Below are 21,226 nucleotides of genomic sequence, written 5' to 3'. Positions count from 1 at the left end.
AAAAGTTCATTTATTTGAAACTAAGTATCATGGGAGGTTAGCGCCTTAAATTTTTTAATTATTTTTTATTAATTCGATTTAACTATTAATATAAACTATCAGGAACTGTAGAATTATTGTAAACCAAGCTAGAACTTATAAGAAATAATTGATTTTTATGATTTGGTGCGCTGCGTTAACTTGCAGCATATTTTTAAATTCAATTTTTTTATATTTAATCAACGGAACTCGTGAAAATTCTTTTAGAGAACTCTAGAATTATTTAAAAGAATATTAGAACTCTAAAGAAACTTTGGGATTTTTAAGTATGGAGTGCCAAATTCACGAGAGTCCAAAGTAGTGCACCATGGCGGAGCATCACCACAGCGATTTTTATTTTTTTTACTATGTTACCCCACTTGAAAAAATTGAGCAAAAATATATATTGTAGAGAATGTTCTAGAGAATAGTTATGTTAAATATGATTGGTGTGAATAAAAAACATAACCTCCCAAAATTTTTTTATTAAAAAATATTTTTAATCTTTATTTTTGTAAAAATTTTTTTTTATTTGAGGGGGAATTGTTTTATTGATATTCATAACATTTTTTTTTAAATCAAAATTGGTCGTGTTTTCGAGAAAATTGACTTTTAAAATTTTTCTTTCCCTTTATATCCTAAAAAATGAAGATATCAAGTTATTATTTAGGAAAATTTTATGTCACATTGATGTGAACTTATGGCATGAATTTGAATCCGATATCTGCGAGGGCAGATTTTACATGTTCATTTCGCCCTTTAAATTGTTTTTATACACATAACGATGACTTTCTATTTTTTCCTCTTATAAAATTTGTCAAGACACACAATATATTTACATCTGACACATTCTAAAAATAATGAATTGAAAATATAATATTCTTCAAGAGCTCTCAAAACGTTTTATAGCATTGATCAGCCTCCCATCTTGATCTATTTTGACCCAAATGCTCACATAGATTTTTTGAAACATATTTAAATAAATGCTAATGGATATTCATATTTAATATAAAAAACTAAACAATCATTAAATGATGCACCTAGAAATATAGTGCTTTAATAAACTTTTTTTTTAAGATATCAATAAGTTGTAAATTGACTGTAAAACGGTCTACATCGGATCTTAGGGATATGATTTTACTATTAAATTTAATTTTCTTAGTTTTATTTTAAACTGCGCGCCGACAGGCTTAATCAATATAATTTTCTTAGTTTTATTTTAAACTGCGCGCCGACAGGATTTATCAGACTTAAAACACAGTTACTAAGCTAATTTTCAATGTTTGAGAGCATCTTAAATCTTTTTTAAAGATTTTCATATATATTTTGTCTACATTTTAACAGCAAATAAATGATACCATGTCTCACAAGGGAACCTCGTGAACTCGAAAATTCAGATTTTAATGAAACTTGGCATAAATGTAGAGGGGGTAAATACATAAATTTAGAAATTTTTAGTAGCGGCCCAAAAACGGTTTAAATAAAAGGGTGAAACCACCCTTCAAAGGTTGATACATTTTTGCGTTTTCTTGATATATCACGTAAACTAAACAAAATATAAAAAATGTTTTATACAAAAATTTTACAATAAAAGTACTTCTATTTAACTACATTAATAAAATTTAAAAAAAATGAAAAAAAAATTTTTTTGAAAAATAATTTTATTAATGTAGTTATTTGAGATAAAATTTTATTAATGTAGTTAGATAGAGATATTTTTGCCATAAAACTTTTGTACAAAACATTTTTTGATATCTCCAATACTTTTCGAGATATATCGAAAAAAGCAAAAATCTGCTTTATATCAGGAGCAGTTTCATACTTTAGATCACTTTTGATCGGCACTTGAAAATTTATAAATTTATCTGTTTACCTAATTACATGTTTTTTTGTGAATGGGAAAAATGCATTGTATATCTCCCATGATCGGTCCATGGGGCTATATGGAGTTCATGAAAAAACCCACCGCTTGGACAAAAACACGAAGGGACAACATACTATTACCAGAAACAACTAGGACTATTTCGAGGACCTAATTACATGTGTGTTTCATCTAAAGTTATATAAAAAAAACATTTTTATTTAATCACATTAATAAAATTTACAAGAAATAAACTTCTTTTTGTATTTTTCATATAAAAGAATTTTTTGGGTGACGCATGGAAAAATTTTCAGATACCGTCGATTCCTGATAGGAGTATGATTTCCATTTCTAAAATATGGTGTAATTATTTTTTTGAGGAATATCATAATTGTAAACACTACGAAATAGAATATATAAGAATTGTTCGTAAGTAACAAATTGCTTATTTAGATAATTATAATGTTTATTAGTAGCGTTTGTAATAATTTAAATGTTTTTTTATACATTATAGACAAACTCTACGTATAAATCGTAAGATGGAAGGACGGATGGAAAGAATTTTTCCAGATTATGCAATATATCCAAAGTCCTTCCCGAGCATGCTGAAAGTACACCACCGCGGACATTTTAGGGATGGAAATCATACTCTTATCAGGAATTGATGGTGTCGGAAAATTTTTCCATGTATCACTCAAAAAATTTCTTTATATGAGAAATACCAAAAAAAATGTTTATTTCTTGTAAATTTTATTAACGTGAATAAAAATAAAAATATTTTTTTTATATAACTTTAGATGAAACCCACATGTAATTAGGTCCCTGAAATAGTCTTAGTGACGTAGTTTACGGTGACAGTATGTTGTCTCTTTGTGTTTGTGTTCATCCAAGCGGTGGGTTTTTAATGGATCCCACATACCCCCGTTGTGTATCTCCCATGGACCGACCATGGGAGATACACAACGCATTTTTCCCATTCACGAAAAAAAACATGTAATTAGGTAAATAGATGAATTTATAAATTTTCAAGTCCCAATCAAAAGCGATCTAAAGGATGAAACTACTCTTGATGTATAGAGCAAATTTTTGTTTTTTTCGATAATCTCAAAAAAAATTGGAGATAGCAAAAAATGTTTTATACAAGTTTTATGGCAAAAATATCTCTATCTGACTACATTAATAAAACTTAAAAAAAAATTTTTTTTTTTAATTAAAGAACGATGTTTTTTAATTTTTTTTAAAATTTTATTACTATAGTTAGATAGAAGTACTTTTATTGTAAAACTTTTGTATAAAACATTTTTTTTTATTTTGTTGAGTTTACGAAATATATCGAGAAACGCAAAAATGTCTCAACCTTTGAATGATGATTTTGGGAGCGTCCCAGATGCGCACAGTAATAAACGGACACAGCAGGCTGAGTGAAACGGACACAGTAACAAACGGACATAGTGCGACACGGACACAAACCAAATGCGCACAGACCAAACGGACACAGTAACAAATGGACACAGTAACAAACGGACACAGTAATAAACGGACACAGTAACAAACGGACACGGACCAAATGCGCACGAACTTACCACATGGGTTGCAACTTCTCAGGGCACCCCTACCGACGGTGTGGGCCCCCCTCGCACCCCCCCCCCGTGTGTGTGTGTGTGTGTGTGTGTGTGTGTGCGTACGTGCAAAGCATTCTCTGTACCACATGGGTTTGCGACTGTGTCCGTTTCGCACTGTGTCCATTTATTACTGTGTCCGTTTGTTACTGTCTCCGTTTGTTACTGTGTCCGTTTCTTATTGTGTCCGTTTATTACTATGTCTGTTTATTACTGTGTCCGTTTGGTCTGTGCGCATTTGGTCTGTATCCGTTTGTTACTGTGTCTGTTTATTACTGTGTTCGTTTATTACTGTGTCCGTTTGGTCTATGCGCATTTGGTCTGTGTCCGTTTCGCACTGTGTCCGTTTGGTCTGTGTCCGTTTGTTACTGTGTCCGTTTCACTCAACCTGCTCTGTCCGTTTATTACTGTGCGCATCTGGGACTCACTCATGGTTTACTCCTTTAAACCGCTTTTAGGCCGCTACTAAAAATTTCTAAATTTATGTATCTACCTCTACATTTATGCCAAGTTTCATTAAAATCTGAATTTTCGAACTCGCGAGGTTCCCTTGTTAGTAAACATCGATATCTTGTAGAAATTGAAATAACATTTTATTCAAGATGTCTTCAAGACATTTCTAAAAAATATCTAAAAAGATTTTGTTGAAGATATCTTCATAAAATTTTTAAAACATATCTGAAATAAATCTAAAAGACATCTTAAAAGATTTCTTAAAAATTTTTGAATTAGACATGTTAAAGATATCTAAATAAAAGATCTATACAAGATATCTTAACCTTTTCCTGATGAGAAGCCTAATATTAGGTTTATAATTCAATTTACCAAAAACACTATATATTCATTTAACTAAAATTCTTTTGTCATAATATATGTATATGCATTTATTTCGAAATAAATTAATATGTTACTTTAATGACACTTTATATACTGTCTCATACTTCACAAAATGCAACATAAATATGTTTTTATATACATATTTTTCAATACATTTTTATTGCAAATGACGCTAAACAATCATTTTAACAATAAATAATGAAGTTCAAATACAACAAAAAGTCACACTTTTTTTTAACTGGAAGCCTAATAACATTAGACACTAGAGTGATGTCATCTTCTTCGTAGTTCATCTCATTGATCAGGACAAAAACGTTTTAGTATTAAAATTTAAAAAGTTGGTCAAAAAAGGGTTGATTTTCTAGAGGTTAAAGATGTCTTTTATACATATACCTTAAAGACAAATTCTAGAATTGCTTTAAGATATCTAAACGTCTTTATATATTTATTACTCAACATTTAAAAAAAGACATTTTAAATCCTAATTTAGTAGTTCATGTGGCGGTGAAACATCCGCCACAATACAATGTGCACACGCGTGCAGCATTCGCAGTCGCGGCAGCCGCGATGTAGTTCGCGAAATCGCCACTAAAGGCGACGATGCGATGCTGCTTTTCTCGTGTTGTAATTTACACCAAACAAAAGTACCTTTTTAAAAAAGGTAAAAAAGCGCGCCAAGTGTGTGGTTTTTCTTTAAGAAAAAAAAACCGCATAATCTAAGAATACTTTGATAAATTCAACCCAAGTGATATTTTTTTATAATGAAAAAATCAAATCCAAGATAAAACTTTTAATCAAATTCAACCTAAGTAATATACATTCCTAAAATGTGTAATTTTGATTATTAAAGTAACAATTATTTTAAATACAAAATTATTGTATTCACACACACAAATTAATTTTTCTACAAAATAATGATATGTAAATATTTTGCGCCAATTAAGAGTGAACACTACAAAATGAGAGTATTGAGTTTTTTCTCTACAAAAATAATGATAAGAAGAAATATGCGCCAATCTGTGTAATAATAGATGTTTATTTTTTGGCTGGCATTCATAGTTTGATTTTTCATTAAGTTTATATCAGACTAGAGATTAATATTTGGATTGAACTGAAATGTAATCAGTTAGGAACAGAACCAATATTCTTTAACTTTGCTTTGAATTGTCAAATTCCAATTCAATCTCAATCTTAATTTGTAGTCTGATATAGCTTTAAGATTGTCTTAAGTTTATCTTCAGATACAATTTTGTTAACTATAAAGGTTATTTAATTATAAATTTAAGAAAATTTTAAATACATTTTAAAATTTTAATACAAATAAATATTTTACTACAAAAATTTGACGCCGCTAAACCGAATAATTTGCCAATGTGTGTGCGTGCGTGCGTGCGTGCGTGCGTGCGTGCGTGCGTGCGTGCGTGCGTGCGTGCGTGCGTGCGTGCGTGCGTGCGTGTGTGTTTAGTATATAACTTAGTTTATAAGGAAGCGGTTTTTAATATCTTACAAGGAAACCTTGCAAACTTGAAAATTCTGATTTAAATGAAACTTGGCATAAATGTAGAGGGGGTAAATACACGAATTTAGAAATTATAAGTTGGTGTTTATAAACGGTTTAAAGGGTTGAAACCACCCTTCAAAAATTTAGAATTTTTGTCTTTTCTCGATATATCTCGTAAACTAAACAAAATATTAAAAAATGTTTCATACAAAAGTTTTACAGTATAAATACCTTTATTTAACTATGTTATATATTTAAAAAAAAAATTTTTTTTCGAAAACAAATTTTTTTTTTAATTTTTTTGGAAAAAATAAATAACATAGTTGAATAGAGGTATTCATGCCGTAAAACTTTTGTATAAAACTTTTTTTTATTTTGTTTAGTTTATGAGATATATCAAGAAAACGCAAAAATGTTTCAACTTTGAAGCGTGCTTTTACCCCTTCAAGCCGTTTTTGAACCAAAATATAACATTTCTAAATTAATGTACTTACCCCCTCTACATTTATGCTAAGTTTCATTAAAATCAGAAAATTTTTTGTTTAGTCTTATAAACGATTTGAAGGAGTGAAACCACTCTTCCAAGGTTGAGACATTTTTACCTTTTCTCGATATATCTCGTAAACTAAACAAAATATAAAATATGTTTTGTACAAAAATTTTATAGCATAAATACCTCCATTTAACTACGCTGTTTATTTTCCGAAAAAAAATTTTTTTTAATTAAATTAAATTTTTAGTAAAATTGACTTATGTATATAGCATTTATAAAGTAATAATACTATCTTATATACTAAGTTTTATTTAAATTATCTTATGTGTATATTATGTATGTTATATATTATCTATATTATAATACTATACCCAGCTAGCAAAATGACGCAAACTTTGCGCGAAGTTTGCTGCAAACTCGAGCAAACTTTTGCAACAAAATTACGACAAGGTGTGTCCGCATTAAGCTTAGCTTTTGCTGGCAAGGCTTGTTGTAAATAGTATGACGCATATTTCATGCAAATAACAGGATAAAATTTACTAGTAAAGCATAACAACAAATTTGCAGCAAGAACAAGGCAAACCTTGCTGTACACAATATGATAGCAAATTTGTAGCAAAAACAAGGCAAACCATGCTATGCACAATATGATAGCAAATTTGTGGCAAGAACAGGACAAATATTGTCGAAATTTAGATCAACAAAAATGATTATTAGACTGAAATATTAGACTGATTAGTCCAATATCAAATGTGAATGGTGCAATCGTACTTGGTTCTCTGTTCTCAACGAGCCCCTTTTATTAATCCAGTAGGTAAATCTTTTTCACGAGAAATGCGCCATCTCGAGATAGCTAGTAAAGTCAGAAATAAAGTTTAAAATCCGATAATGCAACCCTGTTATTTGCATAAAATGTGCGTGATACTATTTGCGACAAGCCTTGCCAACAAAAACTAAGCTGTTTATGGACACACCTTGTCGCAATTTTGTTGCGAAAGCATGCTCGGCAAGTTTTATTTTGTTCTTGCTACTAATTTGCTGTTATTCTGTGCTTAACAAGATTTCCTGTTTCTGCCATAAATTTATCGTCATGTCGTGTAGCAAGGTTTGCTCTGTTATTTGCTTAAATTTTGCATTTTATCGTGTTGGAACAAATCTTGTAATTTCTATACGTAAAATTTATGTACAAGTCTTTCTCTGTTATTTGCAGCATCGTGTGATGAAAACTTTTGCCGTAAATTTGCTCGAAACTTTTAGAAAACAAAGCAACAGACAATTACTTGTCATAAAATTGTTGTCAAAATTGAAACAATCCTTGCTGTAAAGCTTTTACGATATGTGATTTTAATAGGCCTGGCTAGCTGGGATACATTTATATTATCTGCATCACCATCTTTCATTTATAGGCTTTCATTTATTGGTGGGATATGTATAATTTGAAATAAAATAATTAACATATTAAGAACATTCGCAACATTTATGTGTAACATTATGCTTCGCTTAATTAAAAACAATCAAACAGAAAAATCAAGCACACGTTAGATGTGATACTGATGTGAAAATGACGCGTAACATTATTAATAAAGATACCAAACTTTTATTAATACGTGATTTCCATTTCATATATGATACATATCGTGACATGACAAATATAAAACTTAAATGTGAAATGTGACGTAGACAGAATGAACACTGTGTGAAAGCAACGTGACTACTCTAATATTGCGCAACTGTTAGATGAAAACTAATACATACATGGATGCAGATAATATAAATGTATAGTATTATAACATAGATAATATATAACATACATAATATACACATAGATGATATAAATAGAACGTAGTATAAGATAGTATAATTACTGTATAAATGCTATATACATAAAAGTCAATTTTATTGAAAATTTATTTTAATTAAAAAAAATTTTTTTTTTGAAAAATAAACAGCGTAGTTAAATGAAGGTATTCATGCTGTAAACCTTTTGTATAAAACATTGTTTTATATTTTGTTTAGTTTACGAGATATAGCGAGAAAAGGTAAAAATATCTCAACCTTTGAAAGGTAATTTCACTCCTTCAAACCGTTTGTAAACTCAAACGGAAAATTTTCTAAAAATTTTAATAAAACTTGGCACAAATGTAGAGGTGGTAAATACATTAATTTAGAAATGTTTTATTTTGGTTCAAAAACAGTTTGAAGGGGTGAAACCACACTTCAAAGTTAAGACATTTTTGCATTTTCTTGATATATCTCGTAAACTAAACAAAATATTAAAAAATGTTTCATACAAAACTTTTACGGCATGAATACCTCTATTTAACTATGCTATTTATTTTTTCCAAAAAAATTTGTTTTTAAAAAAAATTTTTTGAAAAAATAAATATTATAGTTAAATAGAGGTATTTATACTGTAAAACTTTTGTATAAAACATTTTTTAATACTTTGTTTAGTTTACGAGATATATCAAAAAAAGGCAAAAACTCTAAATTTTTAAAGGGTGGTTTCAACCCTTTAAACCGTTTATAAGCACCAACTTATAATTTTTAAATTCATGTATTTACTCCCTTTACATTTATGTCAAGTTTCATTAAAATCAGAATTTTCGGGTTCGCGAGGTTCCCTTATTAGTCTTTTATGCATGCGTACGTTCAAATGTTTTTCTCTTTCTCTCTCTTTCTCTTACTCGTGGGTGTATAATGTTATACGTATTATTTTAATATATAAATTAGCAAGAAAGTAATTTTGTATTAAAACAAATTATTCGATTTGTATATATATATATATATATATATATATATATATATATATACATACACCTTCACACATACACACCCACACATAAATATAAACATGTATATGTGTAGGTAACCATAGGTTCGATGGAGCCATCTACATCTTCATCTCTTCAATCCATCTCGACAGCAATAAATAGCAAAGAAGCAGTATTTTGTCCATTACCGAGAATAAATGCTGGAATGGTGGTGAAACACAATATTTTGTATTTGTACGGTGGCATGATGGAAGAAAGTAATCGACAATACACTTTTTCCGATTTTTACAGCTTAGGTACGTATTTATTAATTTTATTATACAGGGTGATTTTTAATGGCTCTCCCACTTTTTACCATAGGAGATGAATTACCGACTGCAACCTTAATGAAGTTTTTCTGCTCAGGCCCGGCACAACAAGTGGCATAGTGGCTCAAGTAAAGACTCAAATAACCATTTTGTTGCCTTCTTTTTTGCTGTATATGATTTACAGTTAATATTAGTTAAAAAAAATGAGAAAAAATTCGCCTATAAAGTACTACCTTCATTACTAAAATAATTTTTTTGAAGATTGAGAATAAACATTCTTCACATTATTATATCACCCTTACATAACTAAATACAATAATTTGAAATTCATGTTATATTACTTAGCACACATTTACCACACTTACATGCTGTATTGTTTCGATTATTGTGAACTACATATTTTATTTTATCAATTATTTCACTCAAACAAGCAAGTGCATCATTTCAAAAATTTAACAGTAGTTTTCTGAACAGCTAAGCTGTAATGTTGTAAAGTTTCCCTAACATCTGTTCATTACTTCAACGTTTAATACGACGATAAAAATCGAAAAATAGTGAAAATTTATCGATTTCCATATAAGTCTATGTAAATAAAATGTTTAATATCTAAATAACTAGCTAGTTCAGCTTTCTAAAATTTTGACAGTCAAAGTTTCATGAAAATCTGTTTATTTTGGTTTAGCAGCGGAACTTAATACACACATGTACGGCCTGTGCACATACATATGTCGTACATACCCACCTAACCACTTGCTGCCAAATTTTCAATAGACTGCTAAAAATTTCTTGTGGAATCAGGCTGCCAAAACCATGGCTTACTGTGTTTTCGAGTGCGCCCTAATTGTAAGCAAAGTTGTCATCAAATTCTGATATCAAATTGGGTGCAACACCAGAGCAGATCTGTTATTAGAAGTACAATGACAAATTTACGCAGCAAATTGAGAACAAATGTTGCCACGTAAACTGACAGCAGATTTGCGCCAAATATGCAGCAGATCTGTATTCATAAATGACGACAGATTGACAACAAATTTGTCGAATCTTTTCGTTTTCACAGTTATAATTTTATTTAAGAATCGATGTAAGTAATCTCCTGGGAAGATTTATTAATTCAGGAGGGGGAACAGATTGAATAATTTACCTCACCCCCTTCTTAGCATTTAACATTTCCTATAGGGAGGCCTAAATTGACCTATTTATTTTCTCCCATCGTATCGCAGATATGTCATTTATTCTAGGTGCAATTAATTTCACTAAATTTCTTGGAGTTAAATATCACTCCCCCCCCCCAAAAAAAATACTATCAGTCCTGTATTATAAAAGTATTATGTGGCGGTTCTCCACTACACCGTAGGCGCAGCAAAGGAAGGTAATTTTTCCTTACCTTAGTCGTGCTGCGAGTGGACTTTATGTAGCGAGTTGGTTGCATTTTACTCCCGAGAGAGTAGGCCGCCTATCGACGGTGCCGCGATTTATTGCCAATTTGACATTTCGACAGATCTGCTGCGTTTCTGGTATCAATCTGTAGAGTACTTTGACGCACAAATACTGTTAGATTTCTACAGGCAATTTGCTGACATTGTTTGCACTTTGGTGTTTGTCGTCAATCTATCATCAATACTTCCAACAAATTTGCTCGTAATTCACTATATTTTGTTATGTATTTTGATGACAGACGTTGCTAAATATTTGCTGAATATCTGCTAATAGTGTTTGCAATGACAAGATATGTTTCTCATTTGCTGTCTTTTTGGCAACAGAATCTGTTGCCAACATTTGTCACAGCAAAATAGTTATCTGGGTATGTGTATTAAGGTTGCAGTCGGTAATTCATTTCCCATGGTAAGAAGTTAGGACAGCCTACGTCAATATTGCTCACGCGTCAATATTACCCACGTCAATAATGGCCACGCGTAATATTGTCCACATCAATAATGGCTACATCAATATTGGCCATGTCAATATTGATCACGTCAATAATGGCCACGTCAATAACGGACACGCATTTCTGCCCAGGACATATCTACCGACGGTAGAGTGTGGGAGGAAGCCAAAGGCTCCCTTTGCACCCCCCCCCCCCGTGTTGTGTGTCCATGCAAAACGACATCTTTATAAACACCGGTTTCTTAATCTCAATAACTGTATCCGTTTCAATATTGACGCGTGGCCAATTAAGAATGGGAGCGTCCCAAATGCACACAGTAATAAACGGACACAGCAAGCTGAGTGAAACGGACACAGTAACAAACGGACACAGACCAAACGGACATAGTAACAAATGCGCACAGTGCGAAACGGACATAATAACAAATGCGCACAGTGCGAAACGGACACAGTAACAAATGCGCATAGACCAAACGGACACAGTAACAAACGGACTTACTTACGTCCATTATTGACGTGGGTAATATTGACGCGTGAGCAATATTGACGTAGGCAATATTACGTGTGGCCATTATTGACGTGGGCAATATTGACGGAGAAACCTTTACTTGGACACGAAAAGAAACGAACACACACGCACGCACGTACACACACACGCGCGCGCACGCTTAATTGCAGCGTAATTATTTAGCATATTAATACTGCAATTATTCGATTTTAAAAATTGATACAATTCTTTTTGTGTAGACTGGACTTCTTCCGATTGTTGATTAAAAATTTTTACGCATGTTCCAAAAAAAATAACTATTAAAGTAACTATCAAAATAGTTATAATATTAGTTATCAAAAAAATCTAACTGCGTTAAGTTACAGTTACAAATGGAGAAAAATAACGAAGTTAAGTTATTAGTTACTAAAAAAACAGTAACTGTAACTGTAACTTCGTTACAAGTAACTCGTTACTTCCCAACCCTGGTTATTTCTTATTGTGTCGAAGTACACCGCTCCCATATTGGCCAATATTAACGTGGTCAATTGGCATCATGGCCAATATTGACGTGGGCAATCGGGACCGTGACCAATATTGGGCAAATGGGACGCTCCCTTCGTTTCGATCCGTGTCCGTGTCCATTTCGATCCGTGTTTGTTTCGATCAGCCTGCTGTGTCCATTTTGATCTATGCGCATCTGGGACGCTCCCATAAAAAAAGGGGCGATTCGGCATTAATGTTAAAGTTCCTATATAATTAGAGTTAAAACAAACCATTGGCATAGCCAAATTAATGTTAAAACTGATTTGGTCATATTGATTTTATCATATTTATTATATTGATATTGTAGATGATGTAGAAAATAAAAATAAATATAAATATCATTAATATCAATAATTTAAAAAATTACTGACATTATTAATTATATTATCAAATTTAAATAACAGATTTGTTCAGCAAAATACATCAAAATTCACACTTGTAATATAAGAAAGAGGTCAGATTTTGTTGATTAGTATAAAAATCTGGATAAAGAAATTTTCTTTAATGTCATCTCCCTTGAAAAGATCCAGATAGAAATCCAGATGGTTATCCACGTGTATATCCACATGGATTTCTATGGATTTCAGATGTGGATTTCTGTATGGATTTCTTATGATTATTCTTCTATGATTATTCAGATGGGAAACTATACTAAAAAGATACAGGTGAAATCTATATGGTTATCCATATGTAGGAAAATTAGTTTTAAGACAATTGCTCGTGCGTTTTCGTTTGATGTGTCCCTGTCGCGGCGGTAATCCATTGGCGGTAGGATCATAAGAGTGTGTCACGACGGCGGTCCGTTTAGCGGTAGGATCATAGGAATGTGTCGCGACGGCGATCCATTTGGCGGCAGGATCTTAGCGGCGCGTCGGCGACCGCGATCTCTTAGCGGGCCGCTACAAAGAAAGTTCCGAACTACGCAATTATTCTTTGTCGGTATCCTGTTTTTCCGAATTTGTGATTATAAAACCGAAAGCAGAGCGACACCCGAGGTAGTCGTTACTAGCCGTCCGAAGGGCTCACATCTCGTGTAACTCTACTAATAAACCATATTATATTCTTTACACTTCTAAGTCACATTCATTATCATCAATTCTACATATTTTTCGAGGCTCAGCCGGGATCACATCCTTGAAGTGTAGTGGTATCCTAAGAAATTGTGCGCGAGTGTGAGTTAAATTTAAGAAGTAAATATTGGCAGAAGTGCTAGTGCTAGAGGTGTTAGTGCTAGAGTGACCGACAACGATTTGAAGACGAAGTTGACAAACATGACGACGGTGCAATTAAAGGAAGAACTAAAAAGACGAAGACTAAAGACGGCGGGACTGAAGAATGAGCTAATTTCAAGACTGTTACCGTTTATGCAACTCGAACGTGAACACGGTCAAGCAGAACATCACGACGATCAGAAGCAGAATGACGACGAAGACGACGGCGAGAACGATAGTTCGAGCGACGAAGATGAGCCAGTTCCCGAAAGAAGACGAAGCAGAAGAAGTCAACTTTTGACAATCAGAGATGTGGAAGAATCCTTAGAAACATTCAATGGAGATGACAAAGTCGACATTAAAAGATGGATCAAAGATTTTGAAGAAATGGCTATTATGCGAGTGATCTGACATTCAAAAGGTGGCATATGCGAAGCGTCTCCTTCGTGGTTCGAAGTTATTCGTCAATTACGAGAGATGCATGAAATTATGGAAAAAACTACGGCGAGCATTAATAGAAGAATTTGCAGATGTTGTGGACAGCTGCGCGGTACATCAGAATTAGCACGACGGAAGAAAACATCTGACGAATCGTACCAGGCCTATATATATAAAATGCTCGAAATTGCAGCGCAAGCCGATGTTGATACACGATCAATCATCCAATATATAATTGAGGGAATTCAAGATGATCTGGTTAACAAGACAATATAGCGTGGAGCGAAGATGATACGCGAGTTAAAGGAAAAATTTTCTGAGTACGAAGCTATTAAGAAAGAAGGAAAATCGAAGTTGAAGCAGTAAAAGCTAGAAGAGAAGAAGACGATCTGAAGAGACACGAATGCGACAGAGAAGAAACGGTGTTTCAACTGCGGTGATAAAGACTATATGAGTAATGCGTGCCCAATGAAAAACAAAGGCGTAAAGTGTTTTAAGTGTAATGGGTATGGACACATTGCTAAACTATGCAAGGAAACTAAGTACGACTAAAGAAACATGTATAATTGCTAAGAGTCCGCATCAAAAACAAATAAAACAAGTAGAGATCGCGAATCAATGTTTTGTTAGTATCATAGATACCGGTAGCGATTTGAGTCTGATAAATCGAGACTGTTACGAAAAGATAGATCGTCCGAAATTAAATAATAGAATTAATTTTGATGGACTAGGCGCGTTAAATAATCGAACGTACGGCTTTTTTTTGTAGCGAATGTTATTATTGATGGCGAAATACATAAAGTCACGTTTCACGTTGTTGATAATGAAATAATGAGGTATGCAATCTTGATCGCTGCTGATTTTCTGAATCTGGTTGAATTGTACTCGGTAAAAAGACAAGTAACGATTCGAAAAATTCCTGAGAAGTCGGTAAACACGAATAGTTTAGATGTTCCGAAAGTATTTAAAGTCGATATCGTGGAAATGATCGACCCGTTTGATTTTTCACACATCCCCGATGAGAAAGCTCGACAGAAAGTAGAAAGTATCGCGAGAAAATATAAATCTGAAAAGGGACATCAATGTTAAGATGACCTTAATTTTAAAAGATGATATTCCGGTGCATCAAAGAGCGCGCAGATTATCTCAGATAAGAAGTCGAAAAACAATTAAAGATATGGTTAGACGACCACATTATTAGACCGTCAAATTCCGAATACGCAAGCCCTATTGTTTTAGTGAAAAAAAAAATGGTGATACGCGAATCTGTATAGATTTTCGTAAGATGAATAAGAAGATTATAAAAGACCGCTACCCGTTGCCACTGATCGAAGATCAGTTAGATAAGTTGCAAGGCGCGAAATTTTTTAGTGCATTTGATCTCAAAAACGGTTTCTTTCACGTGGAGGTAGACGAGGGAAGTAGGAAATATACCTCGTTCGTCGTTTCTACGGGACAGTACAAATTTTTACGCATGCCCTTCGGGCTTTGTAATTCACCGGCCGTGTTTCAAAAATTTATCAATACCGTATTTAGAAAGTTAATTACCGAAGGAATCGTCTTGACATATATGGACGACTTGATCGTTCCTTCATGCACTATAGAAGAGGCGATAAACAATTTAAAACGTGTATTGGAAGTATGCAGGCAAGCTGGTTTGCGTATAAACTGGCAGAAATGTAAGTTTTTACAAACGAGAATCGAATACTTGGGACACATTGTGACGAATGGAACGATAGAACCCTCCGAGAATAAAATTAAAGCCGTTATGAAGTTCCCCGTTCCTAAAAGTGTTAAAGACGTACAAAGTTTTCTCAGTCTCACGGGTTATTTTTGTAAATTTATTTTCCAGTATTCATTAATAGCGCGGCCATTCACAAATCTCTTAAAGAATAATGTAGAGTTTTGATTCGGAAAAGACGAACAGCAAGCGTTTCAAAATTTACAGTTTTCATTGAGCAATAAGCCTGTTTTAAAGTTATACAAAATCGGAGCCAAAACGGAGTTACATACAGATGCTTCTAAATTTGGCTCTGGCGCAATTCTGTTGCAAAAAGATTCGGATAACGCTTTTCACCCAATTTACTACGCGAGCGGTAAAACCACTCCGGCTGAGGAGAAATATACTAGTTACGAACTAGAAGTACTCGCAATTATTAAGTCACTAAAGAAATTTCGGGTGTATTTGCTAGGCATTCCTTTTAAGATTATTACCGACTGTAGAGCGTTTACTTTAACCATGAATAAACGCGATCTATGCGTTCGTGTAGCTCGATGAGCTCTTGCGTTAGAAGAATACGATTATGAGATTCAGCATAGATCGGCGAAAAATATGATGCACGTAGACGCACTAAGTAGGAATCCTATCCCAGAAGCCTTACTTATCGACGAAAATAACGACGGTTTAATTGCTAGATTCAGACAAGCTCAGCGCACCGATCAGGATCTGCAAAAATTTGTCAAATTGACGACACTTGGCAAAGCTAAAAATTATGTGCTAAGAAATGATTTGCTGTACCGAGACGATAAAGACGAATTGTTGTTAGTTGTACCAAAAGCGTTACAAGCTTCGATAGTTACACAAGCGCACGAACAAGGACACTTTAATGCAAATAAGACAGAAATGCTTGTACGGAGAGATTATTGGTTTAAAGGTATGCGACCGAAAATCGAAAAAATTATCACGAACTGCATAATTTGCATTCTAGCGGAACGCAAACAAGGCAAGCAAGAAGGGTTTTTAAATACAATCGACAAGGGTGACGTCCCTTTACATTCGTATTACATGGACCATTTAGGTCCAGTACCGAGTACAAAAAAAAGTTACCGTCACATTTTTGTTATAATTGATGCATTTAACAAATTTGTATGGTTATATGCAACTAAGTCGACCGACACTGCTGAAGTAATTAAGCATTTACACAAGCAATCGATTGTATTTGGAAACCCTTATATCAGACTGCGCGACGGCGTTTACATCCGGTGTATTTAGAGAATACTGTACTGAGGAAAATATTCAGCATGTAATAACCACGGAAGTGCCTCGAAGTAATGGCCAAGTTGAAAGAGTGAACCGCACTCTCATACCCCTTTTAACGAAATTGTCAGCTTTAAAACCGGAAGAATGGTTTACATTTCTCGATGTTGCTCAGCAGTATTTAAATGCTACGCCGAGTCGAAGTACGAGTCGTACGCCGTTTCAATTAATGTTCGGTACTTGTATGCGATTGAAAGAAAATCGAGAGGTGCGTGAAATAATTGAAACCGAATGGATGCGAATGTTCGAAGAAGAGCGCGATGATATACGACAAGAGGCTAAAGAAAAGATCGCGGAAGTTCAGAGAGAAAATGCGAAGAATTTTAATAAAAAACGAAAAACGGCATTAAAATATACAAACGGAGATATTGTCGCGATCAAGCGAACTCAGTTAGGTCCCGGACTTAAATTCCGTAATAAATTCTTAGGTCCGTATTGTATAACTAAAGTAATGCGAAATGACCGGTATATAGTCGCGAAAATAAAAGAACACGAAGTACCTCAAGAAACTTCCACATCAGCTGATCATCGAAGCCCTGGCCATCCGACGATGCTGATGAATTGGAAAGTGACGAAGAACACACTTAATAAGTAATTGTAACGTCAAGCATTCGAGGGCGAATGCACTTGTCAGGACGGCCGAGTATGTAAAATTAGTTTTAAGACAATTGCTCGTGCGTTTTGGTTTGATGTGTCCATGTCGCGGCGGTAATCCATTGGCGGTAGGATCATAAGAGTATGTCGCGACGGCGCGGCGGTCCGTTTAGCGGTAGGATCATAGGAATGCGTCGCGACGGCGATCCATTTGGCGGCAGGATCTTAGCGGCGCGTCGGCGACCGCGATCTCTTAGCGGGCCGCTACAAAGAAAGTTCCGAACTACGCAATTATTCTTTGTCGGTATCCTGTTTTTCCGAATTTGCGATTATAAAATCGAAAGCAGAGCGACACCCGAGACAGTCATTGCTAGCCGTCCGAAGGGCTCACATCTCGTGTAACTCTACTAATAAACCATATTATATTCCCTACACTTCTAAGTCACATTTATTATCATCAATCCTACATATATATATGGTATAACTATATGTATTTCCACCTGTATTTTTTTAGTATGGTTTTCCGAACAACCATATGAAATTCATACAAAACCATTGAAAATACATGGGAATCTACATACATGTGGGTAATCATCTGGATTTTTATCTGGATCTTTTCAATGGGAATTTTTTTTAAATATATGTGTAATATATATGTATATAATGTAGATTGCCGAAAGCTGGATGAATGGAAAACTCTGATGGCAGACAATTTGTCATCGCAAATATGGTTCGATTCTTCAGAAAGCTCAGAAGAGAGTGAAAATGAAGATAATAGCGAGCAAGAAGAGAGCGATGAATGAATCACTGAACATTAATGAGAACTGAATGAAGGAAAATAATAAATAATGAAAAATGCTTATAATTTTTATTTTTATTTAAGGAGATGCTAAAGTGCTCGTCAAACTTGATCGAGGTCGATAATGTAGAGTCATTTGTATATATCATTAACAAGATTTCGTATGTGTTTCTTTTATAGATTCTTTTATAGATTATCATCATATAAACTGGATTTTATACCGAAAATAAATAAAATGTATTAATTATTGTGATAGGAGGAGGGAAAAACAGGAAAAGAATAACTTTGTGTGCTGATTATAGTCAAAACAATTTTTATTGTGATGACGCGTGTGCGCTTCTTGAGCAAGACTGACTAACCAGAGGACTAACTGGACGGACGAACGAACGTACGCCGCATGACGGAAACGAACGTAAGGTGGGCTGCTACTCGACAAAATTTGACGGTAACATCCCCCGCCCCAAAAAATGAACAAATTTACAAAACAAAAGTAACTAGCTAAACGTAACATACAAACTAGTTGTCGTACATTGAATCATAAAGTATATATGTATTATAACATATTCTATACTGCGCAAGAAACTGTTTTATCAAAATGTTTTTGAGACTGCTCTTTTTCTAACCATCTGGATTTGCAGTTATTAAAATTAATCTTTTTTCTAGACTTTAATCTTACTTTGAGTTGCACGACATAGTTTGTATGTGTTATTCCTAGAGGAATACGGTTTTATTTTGTACATATATGTTCAAGATTCAGTATTGACTGTATTACTTTCGTCGCATTAGATGGAAACAACTATTGATCACTATCCGCGTATACAGAGAGTTCAGGGACAGTGTGGTAGATGAGCTTACTCTTTGCTGATTGATGCACAAGTCGGGTTGCCATTTTCTGATTGAATGTCACTTCCTGTTTATGAATATTTAAATATGTTTACACACACACACACACACATATATATATATATATATAATTTCCGAAACATTAGTTACATGTAGAAATTAATAGGCTATGGGCTATTAAGCTATGGGCTCTAACTCAAACAATAGAATGGGGAGAGGGGAAGTGGGGGTAATTACCTGTCACATAAATTTCAAAATTCTTTTATTCTTATTGTTCTTTATAACAATTGACCCTATCATAAATTTCAAAATTCCGTGTTCTTTGTAATAATTGATCCTGTCATAAATTTCAAATGTTTTTTGTTTCCCTATAACAAATGACCTGTCATAAATTTCAAAATTCCTTTGTTTTCCTATAACAAATGACCATGTCATAAATTTTAAAATTTCTTTGGTCTATTGCTTTTTCTAAGAAATGAGAAACTTGTCTCAACATGTTTTCGAAAATCCTTTGTGCTCAGGGGTCGCCGCCGCCACTCGGGTACATAAGTAAAGAGATTACTATTATTTCATATATATTTATATATATAATGTAATTTTTATTTGGTTGTTTATAATTTGAGTTAAATTATATATGCATATGTATTCTAATTTAAATTATAAATAATTAAATAATAAAAATTATATTACGTATATTCCACCTTAGTTACAATTTGCTCTTTCTCTCTCCCGCTACACTAATCGTATAAGCCTTTATCTTGGCTGCCAGCAAACGCCGATATCAGGCTGCTAGATTTTATAAACTTTAAAAATATTAAAAAATATATTTAAAAAATAAAAATACATCATTCGGATACTGTAGTCTGCGTTTAATATTATACCTAAAAATTTTCGTTTAATTGAACGTCTCGCAACATGTTAAAGCATAGTAAGACTTTTTCTCTTCTTCTAAAATTCTTTTCAAAAAGTCACGTGACCAATGGAATTATGCACACTACTATTAAGATATGGTGGAGGGATGCATCATATAAGAAGAGTTTCATACATCAGTCGCGCATTACGGACATCCTCACTACAGTCGCTCATTACCGGACGGACAACAAAGGACATTGTTTATTGCTGGAATCGATCGGAAAAACGTACGAGATGAATTACTACGTTCCAATTCAAGAAAACGAAGCTCGTGATAAACCGTAAGTATTTCTTAATTAAATCAAAATTTTGTTACATATTAATTTGGATTTTATTTCTAACTCGCATTATTTTTTTCTTTACAGAACAATATCGCAGCCGCGCCATACATTCCGCATCCTGAGAAGATTTCCTCTTACGGCTACATCCTACAAGTACCTGGAAATGGGAATCAGCGTGGGGCCTGAACCTTTTGTGGAAATACTGCTTGACGACAAGGGTAACCATATAATTTTGCCATACATAACATGGCAAAAATTTATCAAGAGACGTGCGGATGTTGAAGGACTCATGCGGGCAATTATACTATCTTTAAGACTTTTTATTTGTGATTTAGTAATAGAAATTGTAAATATACACGATAAAAGTATCGTAAAATTAACACTATGTAATGTCTGTATGTACATAAAACCATTAACAATATTATTTTTACTTAATTTTGAACACTGCGTCGAATCTGTATATATACAATTATATCAAAATACTCATAGTGTAAGTGATAAATATAAACATTTTGTAAGCCTTTTACATCAAAATTATATTACTAATAAATGTGATGCTCTAAAATTATTATTTAAAAGTTATGATAAAACTTGTATAATACATTGCGAACTGATGACTTATGCTTATAATAATATAATATCGTAAATGATGGTTTGTGTGATAAATAAATAAATATGTATTTTGTATAAAGTTTAAAAATTATTTAAGAATTATTCCTATCTCCTACCAATTATCCTAATATATAAAAAATTAATTTAAATTATTAAATATAGATTTTAATA

General features: G+C 33.2%; 1 protein-coding gene across 4 annotated transcripts in view; it reads left to right on the top strand.

The window, feature by feature from the left end:
• LOC105837183 (kelch domain-containing protein 4) overlaps positions 1–21,137 on the top strand; it is a 67,014-nt gene extending 45,877 nt beyond the window's left edge. The window contains exons 6-8 of one of the 4 annotated variants that reach the window (XR_001139126.3): positions 9,198–9,399; positions 20,219–20,443; positions 20,528–21,137. Coding sequence is in view for 3 of the 4 variants with exons in the window: in XM_012681744.3 (XP_012537198.1) it covers positions 9,198–9,399; positions 18,278–18,411 (336 nt within the window). In the remaining variant the exon portion in view is untranslated. Of the gene's footprint in view, positions 1–9,197; positions 9,400–9,463; positions 10,710–18,277; positions 20,105–20,218; positions 20,444–20,527 lie in introns of those variants that run through there. The other 3 variants (XM_012681744.3, XM_012681746.3, XM_036293898.1) reach the window with 3 other exon arrangements.
• Positions 21,138–21,226: the final 89 nt, after the last annotated feature.

The sequence above is a fragment of the Monomorium pharaonis genome, chromosome 1 (genome assembly GCF_013373865.1).
Source record: "Monomorium pharaonis isolate MP-MQ-018 chromosome 1, ASM1337386v2, whole genome shotgun sequence".
NCBI lineage: Eukaryota > Metazoa > Arthropoda > Insecta > Hymenoptera > Formicidae > Monomorium > Monomorium pharaonis.
Note: the sequence above shows the minus strand (reverse complement) of the source record. Positions and strands in the feature narration are given on the sequence as shown.